This window comes from Lissotriton helveticus, chromosome 1_1 (assembly GCF_964261635.1).
Source record: "Lissotriton helveticus chromosome 1_1, aLisHel1.1, whole genome shotgun sequence".
Lineage (NCBI taxonomy): Eukaryota > Metazoa > Chordata > Amphibia > Caudata > Salamandridae > Lissotriton > Lissotriton helveticus.
In genome coordinates this window covers 1012985309-1013006180 of record NC_136057.1, presented here as the reverse complement: position 1 = coordinate 1013006180, position 20872 = coordinate 1012985309, and the positions used below count along the sequence as shown (strand labels likewise).

General features: G+C 45.3%; 1 protein-coding gene across 2 annotated transcripts in view; it reads right to left on the bottom strand.

Annotated features, from left to right (window-relative positions):
* The window catches only part of SND1 (staphylococcal nuclease and tudor domain containing 1), a 2092018-nt gene that overhangs the window by 1938654 nt on the left and 132492 nt on the right, over positions 1–20872 (bottom strand). For both annotated transcript variants that reach the window (XM_078677758.1, XM_078677762.1), the window contains exon 9: positions 16486–16576. In XM_078677758.1, the coding sequence (XP_078533884.1) occupies positions 16486–16576 (91 nt within the window). The remainder of the gene's footprint in view (positions 1–16485; positions 16577–20872) is intronic.

Here is a 20872-nt window from a genome sequence, read left to right as displayed (position 1 = left end):
TATTTTAAAATTCTGTGCCTGACCTATAGAGCTCTCGAGGATGGATCTAATGGCGCTATCAGCTCCCTGCTTACCCGTTATCACCCTACTCGGTGTTTGCGTTCTTCGGGTTTACTTCAACTTGTTGTCCCCCGTTTTAAGCTCACCAGATGGGGAGCCAGGGCCTTCTCCGTCGTTGCGCCACAGCTCTGGAACATCCTGCCGATGGAGTTGAAGACTTTACCTTCTCTATCGCTCTTCAAAAAGGCCTTAAAAACGTGGTGCTTCTCCAGAGCCTACACAGGTTGAGCTGCAGGGTTATCTGTTATTAGCTGGATTTGGAATTAGGCGCCTTGACGCCCACTGGGCTAAGTTTGCGCATGACAAAACCCCCTTTACTTACTTTACTTACTTACTTACTCTGATTGGAGGTCACAGAACTATTTCCGGATTGGATGTTTTTTCTACCACAGTTTTTCCCAAGTGTTCATGGGAAATGTAGTTAGTGTTTTCTTATTAAAGGATGGCTGCTGTACAAATAAAGAAAGAAGGAATTATCCTCACCTTCGAGTCCTTAATAGAATTGAAAGTTTCCGTTACGATAGCTAGGAATTTTTTTTCATTCTTACAGGCAAAATTTTTAACAAGCAAACCACGCAGAGAAGCCAAAGCCACTACTGGGTTACATTCAGCTGAGTCAACAGTTAAGTAAATGACCATAGCTTTAAGTGACATCTGAACTTAAGTTTATTTAACTGGTAGTAAATGGATTTTCAGATCGGCAAGTTAAGTTCCATTTTTCCCTCTGGATTATGTCTCCAGATTAGGCCATCTGATTGTGAACATGTGAACTACTGATGCACTTGTACAAGAGGGGAAACTCAATGATACCATTTAGTTCAACTTTCCTTAGATAAATAGGTGCTGAAGCAGACAGGGTAACATCAAATGTCTCAATGTTGTGGGGGTGTGGGAATAACTTAAGTAGTAAAACAAATGTAATTTTACATGGTCACTGATGCATACATTGCTTGCACAATTTTGTAAGCAGCAAGTGACAAGATTTAAGGAAACTTTTGTTGAGGGGTGTCTTCTCAGGAGTGTAAGGTGGTTGGGGTATCAGAAGTGAGTGGGAAATGAGTGCTGGAGCAAAAGGGGAAGTATTGTACGTGGCAGAAAATAGGAGTGGGTGAGAAGCATGCATGAAGTGAAGAACAGAGCGCAGTGGTGCAGGAGGAGAGAACACAGGGCGGAGAAGTATACATGAGAGTGAGAATTAATTTGTCACCTAGTCTCACCTTCAGCACTAAAGTGCCATACTTCAGAATCTGCCTGTTTTTATTCCAGGCAACTACACACCAATGTCGGGCATGCTCAAGACACCAACACAACTTCCATAACACCCAGCTAACCCGCCCACTCACTAATCCTGCTGTAGCAGAAGGGGAGCTGCAAATGAACAAGGGATGGGTGGAAACAAAGAAGATGTTTTAAAAGGACATATGTTACCAAAGAGCTTCACAAATTCTTGAAGCTAAACACGAAAAATGATTTTATTAAATGTTACTTTCACAAAAATATGCAAATTACACTAAAGAAATAGATAACTTTTTAAAAAGAAAAGCCTTTCCTACACGAGTTATTCACGCCATTCAAAAAATCAACGCACCTTTGTAGATCCATGTATTTAACATTAGGCCAAACAGCCATAAACAAATACAGAGAAACAACCTATGACATCAATAACTAACCACCAAATCCCCTCAAACAGCTCAGTGTTGCCCTCTGCGAAGTCATGTGAACCAGGAACTCTTCCCCAAGCATCATCCCACTATGGCAATTGGCGAACTAGATCACAATGGTTTTTCTAATATGTCGCAAGAAGAGACTGGGACAACTAGTAAACATGTGAATGTGAAATTGCGCCCGCCGGACTATGACCATATTGTAGATTGATCTTAGTAAAACGCTATGGCTGTGTGATTGCGTCTAGTATGGACACAGCCCTTTCTCTCCCTTGTGTATTCTTCGATCCTTGCTGGGGATTTCCGAAGCTCATGCTCTTTGCAGTTCGCGGTTTGCTCTGTGCTTGGCTCATGTCCAGTGCAGCACGCTAAGGTGCTCGCCCACACAGCTTCAAAAAGGAAGGAACATGAGGAGCTGGCGGATGAGATGTGTTCAAGGATCAGGGGATTCTAAGTGAGTGCTAGGAGGGATCAGGCAGGCAGTAGCTGCTTGACACTGAAACTTTCCAAAAACATGCACTGGGCAGGAAGCAACAAAAAAATACGTATTCCTACTGAAAGTACAGAAAGAGAAATACAACCTCAAAAGACGATACACGAGTGAAGAAACACTAGCGATGGTATGAATACCTTAATAAACAAAAAAAGTTACACAAATGCATGATACCATGCTAACCAGTGGAGGGACACTTGCCCGCTGCTCTCAAGGAGGGATATACACTAAAGGAGGCATGCCAAAATGCATGTCAAATGAATGGAAAGAAAAATTACGAAAATGACAATGTAACCAGCTAATCACAAGCCTATGGGCAAGCTTGAAGCCCATATAGTGAATACAACATGGAATGAAGACCTAAAAAAGGCTTTAACTGCATGGTAAACTTGCTAATAAAGCTGAACAAATTGTCATACGTTGCACAATGCTAGTCACTGACTTCGGCTAATGTAACTACTTGCACAGACACAAAGGTATCAGATCCTAAGTGGTCAGGGGGCAGCAGCGAGCCATATGAAAGCCAGTGACTGTGCAGTTCCTCAGGTTTCAAATATTGTACAGATCTGAAACCATGGCTTCCAAAGGAGACAGTCTTAAGCCTCATTGAAACGCAAGATAATATCCAGAGGGAACATCTTTCGTCAAGGTGAACAACGCTACTGGCTAGTCCATCAGGTTCAGCGAGGCATCAAATCCGAAAAACTAAATAATTGATCAAAAAGAGAATGAAAAAAATGGGCGTGGTCACCGCTTGCACGGTTTGCTATGAAGGCTCAGCTGCTGGCTGTTTGTCTAATGCTGCCCTTTGTAGCAGCCACGTCTAAAAACAAATCTGTTTCTGCCCAGCACCACAAGCACAGAAAACCCATATGCTCCATATCACACATGCTTGATGTAGGAGCTGCCACAACTTCAAGCCCTGGTCAACACAGCAAGGAACACGTGCTTCACAGCATTTTCAACTCTGCAAATATGTTGAGAGGGGAGTATTTCCCAGAGAAATAAGAGCCTGTTCATGTCTCACTGGAGATGAAAGTGCCAGTTCTATTTTGCAGAGCCCCTTCGTACCTGCGGCGTTACATTTAATGGCCAACATCTCACATCAGTCTGTCCATCATGCACTTCCACCGCCTAACCTGGCCACGTTTCTCATGTTCAGTCTTATTCAATATAAGGCGCTATTTTACTCAGGAATCACAAGGACTTAAAAGTTCACATTGTATTGTTACTTTACTACATTTTGCGAATATGGCCTTGACACTGTCAAAGCGTGCAGTTTTGACACCAACTGGTTTTGTAAGTGCAAAAACCTTTCAAACATCAGGTCCAACTGGGAGTAATGGTTCCCTCAACCAGCATTAACATGTAGTACTGCCACTGCCAACAAGTTCTGCCTGTGTATATTCCACCAAAAAGAAACTGGAAGAATTTGTGCAGCAAAAATTCGAGGCTGATCATCCACCACAAATTGCACAGAAGCCAAAATTTGAAGTCTGGGGGCTTTGCCAGATTTTAATAATACCACAGTAGGCCAGTATCCCAATCATGTGTTCGTGGAATTCCCTCATCTCTGCAGGGTATCCCTTAAGGGCTCAATTTAATCTTAAATGAAATGTCTGCTTCTTTACCAACCATGTTTGAAACTCTTATCTACTGTCTTAATTCACACGATTTGGTAATTTCTTGTCTCTATCTATCGTTATCTTCTCTATGTTATGCAAATATTGTGTCCCACGGTTTTTGCACAAAGTGACATTCACCAAAACGTTTCACCAACAGTTCATTTATAACTTTGCACAGCAGAGGAATAAAAGGCGTGAAGTGCACATATAATACTTATGTGAAAAAAATATGTTTGGTAATGCACCTCCGCACCCAAGTGTGCTTGAATTTAAACACAGGAGCATAGCTATCGGCACCTTTGGACCATTCAATTTTAACAAAAAAAGCAAAGGACCTTTTGTAGTACACCACATTTGAGTTAGTTTACTGTGGGAATTCCTTAAATGAATGTACTCTATCAATCTGGGAGTAAAAATGGCCTATACCGCAGCTGAGGTTTTGAGCATGTGACTTGCAGGCTATACTACGCAGCAAGCACTGAACTCTTGTAACTGCCCATATTACATGCTGGATAGAAACCTATAAAATGTAAAGAACAATGCTCAATCCACTTAATATTGGGAGCTTGCCTATTCTCACGGACTGCATTAATGCAGGATTAGGAAACAAAGGCAAAAGGAGTAGCTTGGCCAGGATCACACAATTTGTTTATAGTAGAAGCTGGATCAGGCCCGGGCCTAGAGTTCCCAGATACCAAACAATTTTCCCCCATATCACATTTATGTGGTACTCTGTAATAGTAAGAGGGTGAACAGGGAAGAGATTATAAACCATTAGATGACCTGAAGCGGATTATTTTGAATCAAGGAATTCTGTATTCCAATCGCAGCCTCTTCGTTTAACAAACTTGGGCATACCCAGGTCAATCGAGTCTGATTGTGCGCATTTGTTTAGGCAAGTTTAAACTGTCATGTGTCACTTTAGAGCTAGTCATCAATCAATGATGATGGGATGTACAATAATGAACTGCCACTTCTCTACTCTGGGGGGCACAGGTTATCAGGTCTTGCTGCCCTTTGAATTTTAACAGGATCCTCCAACGAGTAGCTTGTGAGCTACTAGTAGCTGTCCAGGTACCTGTAAGTAGCTCTCCTGCGTGCAGCCTTGTCAACTAAATTAGAAGCTTGTGCTTAGTTGAATTAATATACGTAGACCAAAATTGAAAAGCATGTAATGGAGACGAAAATGTGTGAATTTTCAGAACTCATAAGCTCATGTGTTGAGAAAAATGGTTGAATTTACAAGATACATTTGAAGCCGATATTAGAGTCTAAAAAAATCAAACGGTTTTGGGGAGATTTTTACTAATGTTAACTCGGTGGCAGGGGCATTACACCTATGGTTGTTATGTATTACCTATGTAGAGACAATCCACATTGACAAAGCATTTTTACATTACTGCTTGCAGCCGGTCCTGATGCACTGAAGTGCTCATTGCTGGTAATCTTTACATATGGTGGCTACTAATGTAACTATTACATCTCAAATGTTATCAGTAGATCGGGAGAGTTTATTGACCATAAGTAACTCTTATCACAGAAAAGGTTTGAGACCCCGGTTTTAGAATCTGTATTTAGAGATGCGGATTTGTTTTTGTTAAGCATCTACTTCCTCGCCTAACCTTCACCTCAGATGGCATGGTTTCACAGGCGTTATGAACTGGAAAGAACCATGTTGTAAGTGCAGACACGAGTAAAGTAAGTAACTATCTGGTTACCAGGTCTTGGAGATACAGTTTCAGCTGAAAGTGCTGGCCTCTGCCAAAGTCACTACGAGCCGTAACCCCTCCCTTTCCGCAAGCATTGTGAACTCTCCGCTGGGCTCCCAGGGGCATAGTTCTCCTTACCCAGAATGCACACAGCGCTGGCACCAGAGAGTGCAGGGGAAATTCTACTCAGCCCACCTCGACACGCCTTCACGACTAGCCTCTCGGGCAGTCTACCATTTCCTGTCCACCTCAAGGTGGAGCCATTCTGGGCAACGAGCGTGCCACGCCCAGCCCCCTCCGGCTCACACAATATTCTGGGCACAGGAGCAGCTCCCCCCATGCCAGCATTCCTACCCGCTGCCAGTGAAGCAGGGGGCCGCAGCGGGACACGGACTTGTGTCGGGGTTGGCCTGGGCATCCCCACCAGCCTGCGTGACCCAGTGCCCTGCCTAGGGCTCTGAACCCAATCCCTTCAGGCACTCAACGTGCCCTCCTTTGCGATATCGAACACTTCTGGTGCCGCAGGGTGCTTGCTAGTAAGGGCCGACTAGTCTTCTGCCGGGAAACATTCAATGCTCAACCCAGGAAAAAAACACTTTCAAACACAAACTGGGAGAGAAGACTGATCACGACGCAAGGGGGGCTCCGGGGAATTAAGCAATGCTCTTCAAGGCACTTAAGGAATACACTTCTGGAAGCATGTCTTTTTATTTGTTTACTTTCCAAGAAACCTAACCAACCATTTCTTTAGAATCTCAATAGAAAATGAAACCTTCAAGAGTTACTTGCAGAGAATGCAAATCACCGTCGCTGCTCACAGTAGATCCTGCGAGAGTGCAGCAGCACCACCTTGTGGTGATTAGCGAGACTGCAGTAAACCGCTCAGAACACAAGCACGCTGTCCAGCAAGAGAAGAACTAGGGAGACCGCAACAACCCCTCCAATAAAATCACCCCGATCGTCACGAAAAGACATACAGCTAGAAACATTAAGGCTCTAAAAGAATCTAAAGTACACACGTCTTATTCAAATTCAGAAGTGTAACCTTATATGCAGGCCTGTCCTTCACTTACGATACAGCAATTCCATTATCAATTTAGAAAGCAGTTGGATGTTTTAGGCTGAAGGAGAGTAAGTGGGTAATGTCTAATAATAGGCAGGGCCACTGAATTGTGCGATTATGTGGCCGCAGCAAATTTTTGCATAATTCTAGATTTACCGTATTTGCCACATAACCCATCATCTGCCACATAATCTGCATATTGTAACAAAAAAATGTTTCAAGCTGAAATGTTTCAGCAATTCCTAAAAACGCACTGACATCTGTTGCTGCACAGTGTAAAGCTCTTTGCAAAGGTTGACTGGTCACCTTTCAGTTGCCTATTTTTTTTTTTTTGCAGAGTTTTATATAGCGCGAACTAGACCCGAACCGAATCAGGTATCAGAGCGCTTTACATAGCACCAGTTACGTTACATGAGGACGGACACACATTCATCTTAGGCACAGGGATATTAAGTGATTTGCCCAGAATCGCAGGAGGTTTTTGGCGTCCTATTGCTATATTAGGGTGTTAAACTGGTACTAATGAGTTGCAACCAATGCCCAGACCGTGTAAGTAAGTTTAAAAATGACAAAATAATGAAGTAATGCCACCACAGGATGTGCTGTCTGACGCCGCCTAATTTGCCCTTTCTTGTCGCATAATATACTTATCCCTACCCCATAATTTTCCACTCCCCACCGTGTAATTCCAATGGCCCCGACAAGAAGTCTTCCAAGACATGGTTCCCTAAAAATCTTTTACATATAAAACAAAAAAGTGGACTCTTAGAAAGGAGATTCAGATTAAATATTTAGTTAAATAAGTTACTTGGAACAATCGCTTTCGTAAGTATAAAGAAGCTATTCTAGTCTCCAGACGTGACCTTTATCAAAAACAGATCAGCAAAGCCAACAATTTGACCCAAGAACATTTTAAAATGTATAAAGAGCATGACAAACATTGCATATTGTCATTAGGGGATGCTGAGCTACGGACCAGTCAAATCAAAGTATCAATATCATGTGCTACAATAGCTAGTATTAAACATTAGAAAGAAACAAGTTCCCAGGAAAGGCTCTTACTCTGTACAATTATAGGTAGACTACTGGCCAACAAGAGCAGGGAAGTTATTTGAAGGCACAGACTTGCAGACGATCTGCTCGAGGGCGGCCCACAGCGCTTTCCGACGAGGACTGTGCCAGCCACTGAGCTTCGAGGCAGGCGTTTCAGATTTTTTTAAAGTCTAGCGATGGGCTGTATCCTCCACTATAAGAGGTGTGCTACGAAACAGCACCTGTTGACCTGGATAAAGTAAATAGTTTTCCCCCCCAGCATTTAATTTGAGGCCCAACCAGGCATTTACTCTAAGCAGTAAAGATACATTTGCAAAGAGTGCCTGAGAAGGCGGTTTGGTCAGCGACAGACAAAAACTTTGGGGTCAAAATGCTAAAATCTTCACTTCCGACAAGACTAAAGCTTGAGCCTTAGAGGTGACTTTTGTCTTTGATTTGGGGGGGGTGCGCAGTATGAGCGCAGTGATAACTGCATAGATTGGCTTCAAATTAAAGAGGTTAAATTATCACTCATCAATGGATTGACACCACTGTGCAGCTTCAGTATGAAGAGCCAAAAGCCTTGATGGAGCAAGATTTTTGTGAATAATCATGCTTGATCAACTCTGCTCATAAGTGTGTTATTTATAAACATAATTAACAGTGTGGAAACGATTAACATGTGAAGCCTTCCAAAGTACTACATGAAACTGTGCAAGAAAAACGACATGTTTAGTAAACAGGAGCTGCAATGTTTAATGTGCAGATAGCATGGAAAATACGATGTTTTTACATGAATTAAAATACAAGAGAGAAAGTTGACAAATAAGAATGAAAATGCTTAGACTAAAATGTTTCAGGATTATGTTTTCTTCTTTATATCAAGAAAAATTATTGATTAATAAATCACATTTTTAAAACTGGGGTTCACTTGTGAAAGTCTAACCAGAATAATGAATCTTTAATTATCGTTTCCTTATGTGTTTCCTTCTTTTTCAAGTAGTAATGCGTGTGCTTTATTCCGCAGACAAATGATGATTTATGCTTCTCCTATGAAGGCTTCAAAGCCTGCTACAGTTATTTTCCTTTTAGTTAAACTAGGTCTCAGAAAGAATGTACTTTGTCCTTCGTTATTTCCAAAATGCCGATTTATTTGTTTAATTGTTTTAAGCATATCACTAGAGTTTACTTTCTACTGTTAGAGTATTTCTTTCTATGAATAATTGTGTCAACTATGTTGCAAGCTAATGTGATAGCGAGTGTGAAGCCATGAGGAAATGTCAAGTTCCTTTCCTGCTTCAGTGGAGTGATGACATCTTTCATTTTAACAAAAGACTATCTTGATAAAGTTCCGGATGACATAGCCTAGAGAATGATCACGTCAGGACGGTAACCAATGGAATTGTGTAGAACTGTGAAAATGAAACATTTGGGGGCTAGTTTATGAACATTTCAGTGGGAAAATAATTTCGCAGTGGTTGTTTCTATGAGAAGAGAGCCTTTTGCTGCTGTATTCTCGCTATGCTACTCTGGCTGGCTATACTCCTTGCAAATACTGGGCATGACATGTCAGTCCGAACCGGATTTTCTTGAACAAGATCTAGTCTGATTACCTTGGACCAACACAACTAAACCATACTAGGCCTATGGCCGAAGGAATAATGTTCCCACAAACAGGTAAGACACAGAAGCCTTTAGAAAAAGACAGAAAATCTAGCCTTAATTTCTTACACTGCAGACTAGATTAAGTTCAGTATACCTAAAACTGGAAATAAGCCTGAAAACTATGTGATCCATTAAAATATAAGTACAAAAGTCTTACAAAGCAGGAATTTATCTGTGAATTCCAGAGAGAAAAAGTGACTAATTCCAGCCATCCAAGCTGTTGCAGGGGGTGAGGAAAAGCTCTACCTATGATCTGCACCTAAAGTTCATCACCCCCCTAACTTCTCCTTCTGGAAATAAGGAAACAGCTAGACCAGATAATTGCTGCTAGGTAATTCTTATGTCAAACATGCTGCTGTGTAATTGCACAGTGGATCGATCAGCTGGTGGTGCCAATTTTGTAGAGCTTCTTGGTATGCACAGGTACAATAGAAGCAAAACTGAGCAAATGCCTCACATTCCTGCCCCATAGTCTCACTGTAGGGACATTTCCAAGACAGAACTGATGGGGCAGCTACATCCAATTTTAGACAACTAGAAAAAGAACGAGATAACTAGTAAGTAGCAGCTGAAAAACAAAGCAGAGTAATTGCCCAAAACAGAGGCACTGCCTACTGGGATATACAAATGGAGTAGTTTCTTACCTGTAACTCCAGTTCTGTAGTAGGGGTATCTCTGTTATAGTCATAATCTAGTGACTAGTCCCGCCCATGTGCGTGGACCCCGGAGCAATCAAAAATAATCTCTTAAACTGTCTTCTTTGCAGTCCTGCATAGACACTTAAGAGAAAATTAAGACAAATAATGCAGCCTCACATATACAAGGCTACAAAGGCCACCACTTCATCTAAACTATGAAAAGGATAGCCTACTATGTCCGATTTTACACTAATTACTAAGTTTTCCTCACAGGGAAAATTCCCTTCACCAAAATCCTTGAAATGATAGATAGGAAGGGTTGGACAGACAAGCCCCCATAGGCTGCCATTGTGTGTCTTGAAAAGGGATACCGTGCCTTTAAGGAACTCTCCAGAGACCCTCGGTATCCCAGGATGCACAACCAAAGTCCTTTTACTTTCAGTTCTTTTTGAAGGTGTATAAAGCAGGGCCTGTAGCATACAGTACAGTAGCATTTTCTCCACCGGGGAGGAGGGCGGGCGCTTATGACTATAACAGAGATACCCCTACTACAGAACTGGAGTTACAGGTAAGAAACTACTCCTTTTGTAGTAGGGGATCTCTGTGTACAGTCATAATCTAGTGAATAGAATGGCAAGCCTATCCCAAAACACCAACCTGGCAGTGGAGAAAAAGCAGACAACACCACTACTGTGCAAACAGATTTCTCAATGAAGCCTGCCCAACCTGAGCATCTGCTCTGGCATCAGAGTCCAGACAGTAATGCTTAGCAAAGGTGTGGACCGACTTCCAAGTGGCAGCCCTGCAGATCTCTGCAATGGAAACATTACGAAGCAAAGCTGTTGTAGCCGCTTTGCCGCTGGTAGAATGAGCCTTAGGCCTACCTCCTAAGGTCTTGTTAGCCTTCTGGTAACATAACTCGATACAGGACACAATCCACCTAGAGATGGACTGTTTTGAGGTAGCAAGACCAGTCCTGACCGACCCATAATTGACCAACAATTGGTCTGACCTACGAATGTCCTTGGTCTTATCCACGTAGAACTTCAACACCCTTCTGACATCCAGGGAATGGAAAGACCTTTCCGCTGGAATGGAAGGATTCTGGAAAAACGTAGGTAAAGTTATGGTCTAATTGACATGGAAATCAGAAATCACCTTAGGAAGGAACTTGGGGTGAGTGCGCATCACAACCTTAGCAGCATGAAATACAGTATAAGGTTCTTGACAACACAACGCCTGAATTTCACTCACCCTGCGGGCCGATCTAATGGCCACAAGAAAGGCCGCCTTCCAAGACAAGTGCTGCAGAGAAGCCTTATGGATGGGTTCAAAAGGCTCTTTCATCAACCTGGACAGCACCACATTCAGCTCCCATGATGGCGAAGGACGCCGAACAGGAGCAAACCCTTTCTTCAAACTTTCCAAAAAATCTTTAATCACAGGGATCTGGAAGAAGGATGTCTGTGGGGCATTTCCTATACGCAGTCAACGCTGCGAGGTGAACCTTAATAGAATAAAAATTAAGGCCAGACTGAGCCAAATGCAAAAGATATGGAAGAATGACATCTTCCTTGCAGGTCGTAGGATCATAGTTCTTGGAAGTACACCAGATGCAGAACCTCTTCCACTTGTAGGCATAGGAAGTCCTCGTGGAAGGTCTCTTAGCTTCCTTAAGCATAGTCATGCAATCATCAGGAAGATTAAAGTTCCCATATTGCACTATCTCAGGAGCCATGCCGCCAAACTCAATGATGAGAGGTTGGGGTGCACCATCTGCCCCCCCGAACTTCGTGAGAAGGTCCGGTCGACACGGCAGCCTCATGTGGGGTAGGAGAGACCGGTGAAGCAGGTCCGTGAACCACCACTGTCGAGGCCACTCTGGAGCAATGAGGATCATCCGTACTCTGGATTGAGACAGCTTGATGAGTATCGCCGGAATCAGGAGAATGGGTGGAAAAGCGTACAGAAAGCTGTTCGACCAGCTGATCCATAGTACGTTCCCCAGAGTCCCCGGATGGTAATACCTGGAGGCGAAGTCTAGGCATTTTCTGTTTTCGGCAGTGGCGAACAGATCCACATCCGGAGTGCCCCATCTGTCGAAGAGGTCTCCTAGCACCTAGTCGTTTAGAACCCACTCATGGTTTTCTTGCACCAGCCTGCTGAGGGCGTCCGCCTGAGCATTCTGCACACCCGGCAGATGGGTAGTTATCGTCAGTCCCCTGGCTACGAGCCAGTGCCAGATCGCCTGAGCTTCACGTGACAGTGTGCGCAATCTCGAGCCCCCCTGCTTGCTGAGGGAATACATTGTGGTCGTATTGTCCGTCTGCATAAGCAAGGAGTTGGTCTGGAAGGACGGACGAAAGGCCTTCAGTGCCAAGTGGACAGCTCTGAGTTCCAGGAAATTGATGTGATACGTGGATTCCGCCGGGGACCACGTTCCCTGGATCTGTAGATGGTCTGAATGCGCTCCCCAACCGTGGAGAGAAGCATCCGTGACGACAGTCTGAATGGGAATGTCCTTGTGGAATGGAACCCCCTGAGGAGATTCTCTGCGGATCACCACCATCTCAGGGACTGTTGAGCGTGGAGGGACAGCTTGATCCTGTCGTCCTAGCTCCCCCGCTTCTGGTCACACTGATCCTCCAGACATTCCTGCAACGGCCTCATGTGTAGGCGTGCGTGTGGCTTGAGGAAGATGCAAGAGGCCATCGACCCCAGTAGAGAAGACACCGTCCTCACTGTTGTAGATGGAACAGCTATGAGAGCCTGAGCCTTACGAAGGATCGAGAAGAGTCTCTCCTCCGAAGGAGACAAGCTTGCTGAAAGAGTATCGATGGAGGCTCCCAAGTACTGCAGGCACTGGACAGGCGTCGGAACAGACTTGGACATGTTTATGTGCAAACCCAGCTGGTTCAACAGAACGGGCGTCCAGTTGAAGTGCAGTTGCACTTCCTGGAAGGTGGAGGCTTTGATCAACCAGTCGTCCCGGTACGGGTAGGCAAACACCTTGTTCTTTGGCAGGTGCGCTGCCACCACTGCCATGCATTTCGATTAAGTCCTGGGTGCAGACTTCAGTCCAAACGGTAGTACAGTGTATTGATAGTGATTGGTGCCGACTAGAAAGCGCAGGAACTTCTGGTGTTTCCGTGCAATGGGCACATGGAAGTGCGCATCTTGCAGATCTATTGCACCAAGCCAGTCTCCCCTTTGCAGCGGAGGATAAATCTGGTGCAAAGACAGCATGCAAAACTTTTCCCTGCAAATCCATTTGTTTGCTTGTCGCAAATCCAGAATGGGCCTGAACTCGTTCTTGTCCTTCTTGCGTACCAGAAAGAACCGTGAGTAAAGGCCCTTTCCCCTTTGAGACAGAGGGACGTCTTCTATCGCCCTTTTTCTTAACAGGGTATCGGCTTCCACTTGGAGCTCGAGCAGTTGGAACTGTGAGCAAACCGGTGGAATTGCTGGAGGCGGGCTGACGAAACAAAGACTGTATCCATTGCAAACAATATTCAGCACCCACTTGTCCTGAGTAATTTTTCTCCACTCTGCCAAGTAATGTTGTATGCTTCCCCCCACCGGAGTGTGTAACGGACGAGGAGGAAGTAACCCCTCGGGGCCTAGACCCGGCCGGGCCTTTGGGCGTCGAGGAGGACTGTTGGCCACCTCTGCCCCTCTGGCACTTCTGGAATGGCCGCCGCTGGTACTGCAGCTGCTATTGGTGCTGCTGGCCAGCTTGACTACCTTGACCTCTTCCCTGGCAGGGACGGAAGGTCTTCTGCTCTTTTGGCTTCTCTAACCAGACAGCCATCAGGGTTTCTGCCTCCGCCTTCATGCGGGCATCTCCTCATCCGCATGTTTACCAAAGAGCGTCGACCCAGAGAACGGCAAGTTGGCGTCTCTGCTGCGCCTCTGGTTTCAGCGATGTCAGGCGCAACCAGGTATGGCGTCTCAGATTAATCCCATGGCAGTATCCATGAGCCGCCAAGAGAGAGGAATCTGTAGCCGAGCTGATAACCTGATTGGATACCATCATGCCCTCATTGATGATTTCCTGGAAGTCTTACCTCTTGTCCCTAGGAAGGTGCTCCAGAAACTGCTGCAGGGACTCCCACAAAGACCGGTCATACCGACCCAAGAGAGCCACGGCACTAGCGGCTTTCATGGAAGTAGCAGCCGTACCGCAGACTTTGAGTCCATCTGACGGCTCTCCTTATCCGGAGGCACCATAGAGGACGGAGCAGTAGCGTGCTGCTTCCTGGCCGAAGTGACGATCACTGAATCCGGCACAGAGTCTGATCAAAGGAACGCCGGATCGGTGTCAGTTGGCCTGTATTTTTTCTGCAGCCGGGAAGGAGCAGATTTCGTTGACGCCGGAGTCAGAAAGAGCTCCATAGCCGGTTCCTCCAGCGCTGGCACCATGGGCAACAAGGGTCGAGACAACTGCCGCTTGTGCAAGGTCTCGAAAATCACCGATGTAGAAGGTGTGGGACCGTTCGACTAATCCCCAGCTTTGCTGCCCCTCTTAATAACACCTCCTGAAACGATACGATGTCATCCACCGGTGACACTGTCGTATGGGGGAAATTCAACAAGGTGGGCGAATATCCCCGGGCACTGGAAGAGTCCGTATGACGTGACCTTGACCTGTCCCTCCGATGACGATGCCGGGACCGTGTCGAAGACCCACGGTCACTCCTTGATCGGTGCCTCCGTCTGGACCGTGACCTAGACCTTCTAGGTCTCGGGCGATCCACTGGCCGTACAGGAGACGGAATCTGCGGAGGCAGAACCGGAATCCTAGGCTGCGGAGTCCCCTTAGGCGGCGACAGGAAGCGCGGCAGAGAAAGTACCGTGGAGGAGGCCACGGTGGAGGAGGAGGAGGATGATGATGAGGCAGAGGAGGAGTTGGAGGACGAGGAGGAGTGGGAGGAGGATTCTCCTTAGGTAATGGAGCAAACGTAGGCGTCCTGGGCCTAGAAGGCGAAAAGGTGTGAGAATATTCAGAGTCCGAAGACCTAACCACTCTCCTCCTCTTCTTTGCAGACCTTGAAGAGGATGTTCTAGAGGACGTCCTCTTTTCAGACGAGCGCCAGCGCCGCCGCGACCGGAGGCTCGTGGATACAGAAGACAGGCTGACCACTGAGGCAGAGGACACAGTCCTGGTCCTTGATCGCCTCCTGGACGTCGATTTTTCGTTCCTCGACGTCGACCCCTTCCTCGACGCCAAACGCCTCAACACCGATTCACTCGACGTCGACTTTCTTCTCCTCGATGGCGAACGGCGGTGTCGCCTCGACGGCGAGCGCCGGTGCCTCCTGGACTCATCCTGACGTCGACGGTGTCTCGACGCCGATGAAGCCCTCGACGTCGACCTCGTCCGAGGTCTCGACGTCAGTCCCCTCGACGTCGAACAGCGACGTCTATTCGACCCAGAGCCCTGGGTCGACGGGGAACAGATGGCGGTCATCCCTCTTGACGCCGACGGAGATCTGTGCCTTTTCCCGGCCTTATCTCGACTGGTGAGCCCCCAGAGGCCGAAGCACGGGCAGAGGGCGAGGTTCCTCCATGCCCAGACCCAACTTGTCCCTGATGTTTCCTCTGCTCCAGTCCTTGGAGCCGAACCTTCTCCCTGTCACGCAGGGTCCTCCTGGAGAAAGCTTGGCAAATCTCACAGGCTTCTGGGACATGGGAGGAAGGGAGACAGTGTATGCAGACTCTGTGGGGGTCCGATTTGGCCTTCTTCCTGGCACACTCAGGGCACTTATCCAATAAAGCAGGCATATTCGACAGAAAGAGTGTGCACAACTGCCTAAAAACCACAGCAGAAGGAAGAGGAAGACCCCAGACGTCGAGTGAAACACTCTAAACACTTTAAATGTGCCAACATTGAAGAAAAAACCCCAAAAAGGGAGAGCTCAATGCTCCAGGGTCTTGCTAGCATGAGCCGGAAAAAAAAACACAAAGTAAAAGGACTTTGGCTGTGCATCCTGGGATACCGAGGGTCTCTGGAGAGTTCCTTAAAGGCACGGTATCTCTTTTCAAGACACATAATGGCAGCCTATGGGGGCTTGTCTGTCCAACCCTTCCTCTCTATCATTTCAAGGATGTTGGTGAAGGGGGGTTTTCCCTGTGAGGAAAACTTGGTAAATAGTGTAAAACCGGGCATGGTAGGCTATCCTTTTCATGGTTTAGATGAAGTGGTGGCATTTGTAGCCTTGTATATGTTAGGCTGCATTATTTGTCTTAATTTTCTCTTAAGTGTCTATGCAGGACTGCAAAGAAAACAGCTTAAGAGATTATTTTTGATTGCTCCGGGGTCCACGCACTTGGGCGGGACTAGTCACTAGATTATGACTATACACAGAGATCCCCCCACCTCAGAAGTTAAAATACCAGATTTAAATATAGAGTCTGAAATAATTAAAAGACTGCACGATAACAAGTGACAGGACTTTTAACTAACCACAGTCAGTACATCAAGGCACAGTATTTGTGCATGGCTGAGTAACACGTGGTTACTCAGAGACACTTACCTTGGCAACAAACTGCTTGTCCTTCTGATCCAGGTTTGACATTGGAGCGACATAATCTCTCCAGATCCTTAGCTTGCGTTCTTTGGCTTGCCTAGCAACAAAAACAGAATGGGTTTAAACCTTGGTTCAGCTTCGGGACACAACAAGTACTATCACACGTGTGGCATAGTAAGTTCATGATATAATACGAAATGCGCCATGACTGTATCCCATGTCCACTTAATAGCACCAACATGTGTAAAGCAAGCCCCGCCTCACCAGGATCCACTCTAATGCACACCGATGGAGAAGCAACCTCCAAAGTACAATAGTTCAAGACATCAAAGCTATAACTGAATAAGAAAAGCAGGACACGCCTAAAATGCCACCACCCTTTAGGACTATCAAGTTGAAGATTGAGGCTTTCCACGATGGTAAGACAAAACCTTACATTTATTGGTACTGGGTGGTTCCCCTGATGGGAGGTCTCCACACACCTGTAATATTTGCTGCTAAGTGATGCGCCTTACAAGAAATGAGCGGGAGTCAATGTACTGGTTACTATCAGCATTACAATATGGATACATGCACATCAATTTACAGTTCTTGGTTCACACTACAAGGTAGGCCTGGCCGGGATGGCAGCCGATGAGCACAATATAACGACAACTGCAAAAGACAGAAGACAAGGTGGTGTATTACTTTCAAAGTCAAAAGCCATGCTTATGGGAAACAGCAGTCTCCTCCAGTGACAGCAGGCAGAAATGCACGGTTCCCAAAAAGGAAACCGTCATTAGGAGTCTTATTGCCAAATGTAAGACTTAAGAGAAACAAAATCATAACATCTGACTGTAAGAACAGTAGGTAAGCTCGTGAGTAATATGCAAGATATTATGCCTGCCTCTGTTGAAACGATAACTCTTTAGCTCATGAATCCATGCCTCGCACATCCTCTCTCAAAGGTTACATCCCAAGAGTTAAAAGATGTATTTGGGCTTCCTTTACTAAAAAAAAAAAAAAAAAGCAGATTTCGATCCCAGCAGCACAACCATTTTTCTCCTAAGATTTACCATTCAGTTTCCATTCCTTGTAAATAATCAATCACTTTTCAATTGCCGGACTATCTTGAGTTAAACGCACTCCTGTCTGACTTTTAATGTGACTTTCATCTCTGTAAGAGCTCGGAGACGAATGGATCATGTCCCCAGGGTTTAGAATGCAACCGCATAGCTACAACAGCGAGCTTCCTTTCATTGAGGACACCTACCCAGCAGGGAACGAACTGCTGGTCTGTACTCCTTTGTCAAGGGGGCGGTGCACCGGCCATGGACCGTCAGTACTGAGCGAAGATTGCAACAATGGAAACCACCATCATAGTGTTTTTGGTTGCCCTAGTTAGAGGACACATTTTAACAACTTTCAGATAATCAGGAAGTCCATCCTATGAGGTTAAAGCCACTGGCCTAAAATATTTCTCTGTAGTCAACTAGAAGCCTGTTTAAACACCAGCAGAAGTATACAGCTAGTAGTTGGAACCATCCTTTCAGGGTAAACTGGGTTAGTGTGTGCTGTCACTCAACACTTACGCTGGGCATTCTAGTTATCATTACATACTCGAATAACACGAAGGCTGTTGAGCCCTCCCTAATTTCCATCGTCTGTACAAAAAGAACAAATAACCTTGACTGCACTATAGCTTCACGAGGACACAAAGATCTAACGTAGGAAATAATGGCAACTGGCCCTGGAAGCCTTTGGTGCAAAGTCGAGAATATATGCAGATGTGCATTATGAAATATGCCATTTATTGCCATTGTGGAGAAAGGGGCTGCGCGATGAGCCACAAAAGGTGAAGTCTTGAGTGGGTCATGAGGATCCCCTTTCCTCAATGAAAACGGACTACTCTGCATAATTCGTAAATATGGTTTATGCATTTTTCGTGTGAAATCCTGTAAACAAAGTATATTGAAGTGTCTTTGTTACTAAAGGGAGAGTTGTTTACAAGTGTATAGTAACTGGAACAAGTAATCCATGAGGAAATAAAGTGCATTATGGTATCAATTCACTCAGCAGTAATACACTGGAATTTGACCTCTGTATTGTAGTAAGAAGTAATAGGGCAGTTTTGGGATCACATGGTAATATGTGAATAAAACACGGGTGTGCCAGCACCTTTTGGGAAACGATACTTTTTAAATAGTGGGCAGGGGGGACGCTCACTCCCGGGGTCATTTCTAGGCCCCCCATTACCCATGGCAGATTCATTTATAAAATGGAGGGGGTGTGCAACCCCCTCACTGGCCTAAGCCTTCAAGAGGGCCCAGAGACCCCATCCCGTGGGGCTGTATTTAAAATGAATGGGAGGGGGCCATGTGGTGTGCCCCCCCCCCCCCCCCCCCTCCTCGTCAAACCTTGCTATGGCCCGGGGATCCCATTCTCTGGGGAAGGTTCAGTGAGTGTGTCTCCGGGACCCAATCCCCAGGACACCGATGTTTCCCTGCCAGTGAAAGTGTGGGCAGGAAGTCTTCTGTGCTCCGACCCGGCAGGAGCAGAAAGCTGCTAACGCCAGGTGGGAGCAGTTATATTTCTCAGAAAAAATCCTACCTGGCGGGACCAGGCAGAAAAGGTGCGCCTGCCATGTGGGACCAATGTCAGCTCCTAATGCACCCAAGATGAGCGGTGGCAGGGAAGCAGTCTGGGTTGCGCAGGCCATGGGCCCCTCCCCCATAGCTTCCAACATAACAATATGTTGTGGAGTGTCTGGGTGGGTGCAGGGCACCTCAATGAAACAAAACATGTTGTGGCAAGTCCCAGGTGGGCAATGCGGCAGCCCAGTCTTTAAAAAATAAACATAGAAAAGCAAAGTGTGTCGCTGGTAAAGGGGGGCCAAGAGGCAAGCAATTATTTTGGGTCCCCAACATATAAAAAAATAAAATAATAAACGAATAAATGAGCGGCAAGAGCTGTTCATTTATTATTCACTGCTTCAAATGTCCTATTGCATTTCAACACAATTTATTTTCTTGCTTGTAGTACTCCTAGAAGCAGTGTGAAGGTTAAAGGGACATTAACTTTAGATGAAAACGTCAGTTAAAACATACCATTTTAAACAAACCCCTTGCAATTCATCCGTTAAAATTATCTTCAGTAACTATAACTCATGTGCCAAAGGAACTATAACTTGGCATCACTCATGACATGTTCATTGACATCACTGATAACAGAACTGCAACAACTCAAATGACAATGATAAGACTGAGCATGACGGGGGCGAGCTATAGTTACTTGAAAACGAATTGGTGAATTTCAGCGGCTTCATTAGTTTAAAATGGTAGGTTTTTGCTGACATTTTTACCTAACCATAACACCCCCTTTTCATATGTGTGTTACTTTTTAAGCATCTGTTCTTATGTAGCGCTGTAGACTTGCAAGCTGTGCATAAGTCTGCCATCTAGTGTTGGTTTCTGATGATTACAAGATGTTTTTGTTCCACAAGGTATTTTTTTCCGAGGCACAAGGTTGTGTGACTCCTCCTCTTGGTAATACAGCACAAGGTCATCGACACAATCTTCAGATTGTTTTGCCGTAGGGAGGTGAGAATGTAATAGTGAGAAGTAAAGCACTGTGATGGCCATATGATAGTATGAAGTATATAAAGTATGTGAATTTGCAAACTGCACTGGGTTGTTTTGGGGAGGAGGGATGAGGCATGGGAATCTACAGAACTACATGTCAAAAACAGACGCTAACACAGTAAGTAACATAATTAGTTCCAGGCATGTGTGCTGTAGATACACATGATGTGCATAAACTGTAAAGCAGTCCCTCTCCCTAAGCAGTGGTTAACCCGTGAGGGTTTCAGTTGCTTGAAAGAGTCCTTAAGACTGCTAGGCCAATATTGGCTTGTTGACGTACAAAACATCCACACAATGTTTTGTACGTTGTGGAGTGGACCATGTAGTGCTTTGCAAATGTCAGAAATGGGAGTGTTTCCTAAAAAAAAGCCATAGAAGCCCCTACTTTCTTTGTGGAATGATCTTTAGGGAAAACAGGTAAAAGTATTTTAGCTTTTGCATAGCAAGTTTGGATGCATTTAACGATCCATCTTGTAATTCTGGATTTTGAAATAGCCTGGGGGTCGTGAAAAAGCAATAAATAATTGCTTTGTCTTTCTGAATGTTTTAGTTCTATCAAAATAATACATTAGTGCTTTTTTAGCATCTAATTTATTTATTTAGGAATTTTATAAAGCGCTTAGTTACGCTCTCCGGCGTGTCCCTGCGCTGATAATGAATCTGTGGGAGAGTGGGAAATTAAGGCAGTGCTAGGCGAAAAAGGTGGGTCTTGAGGGCTTTGCGGAATTTAGCCTCAGAGGGTTCCAGGCGTAGTTCAGTAGGGAGCAGGTTCC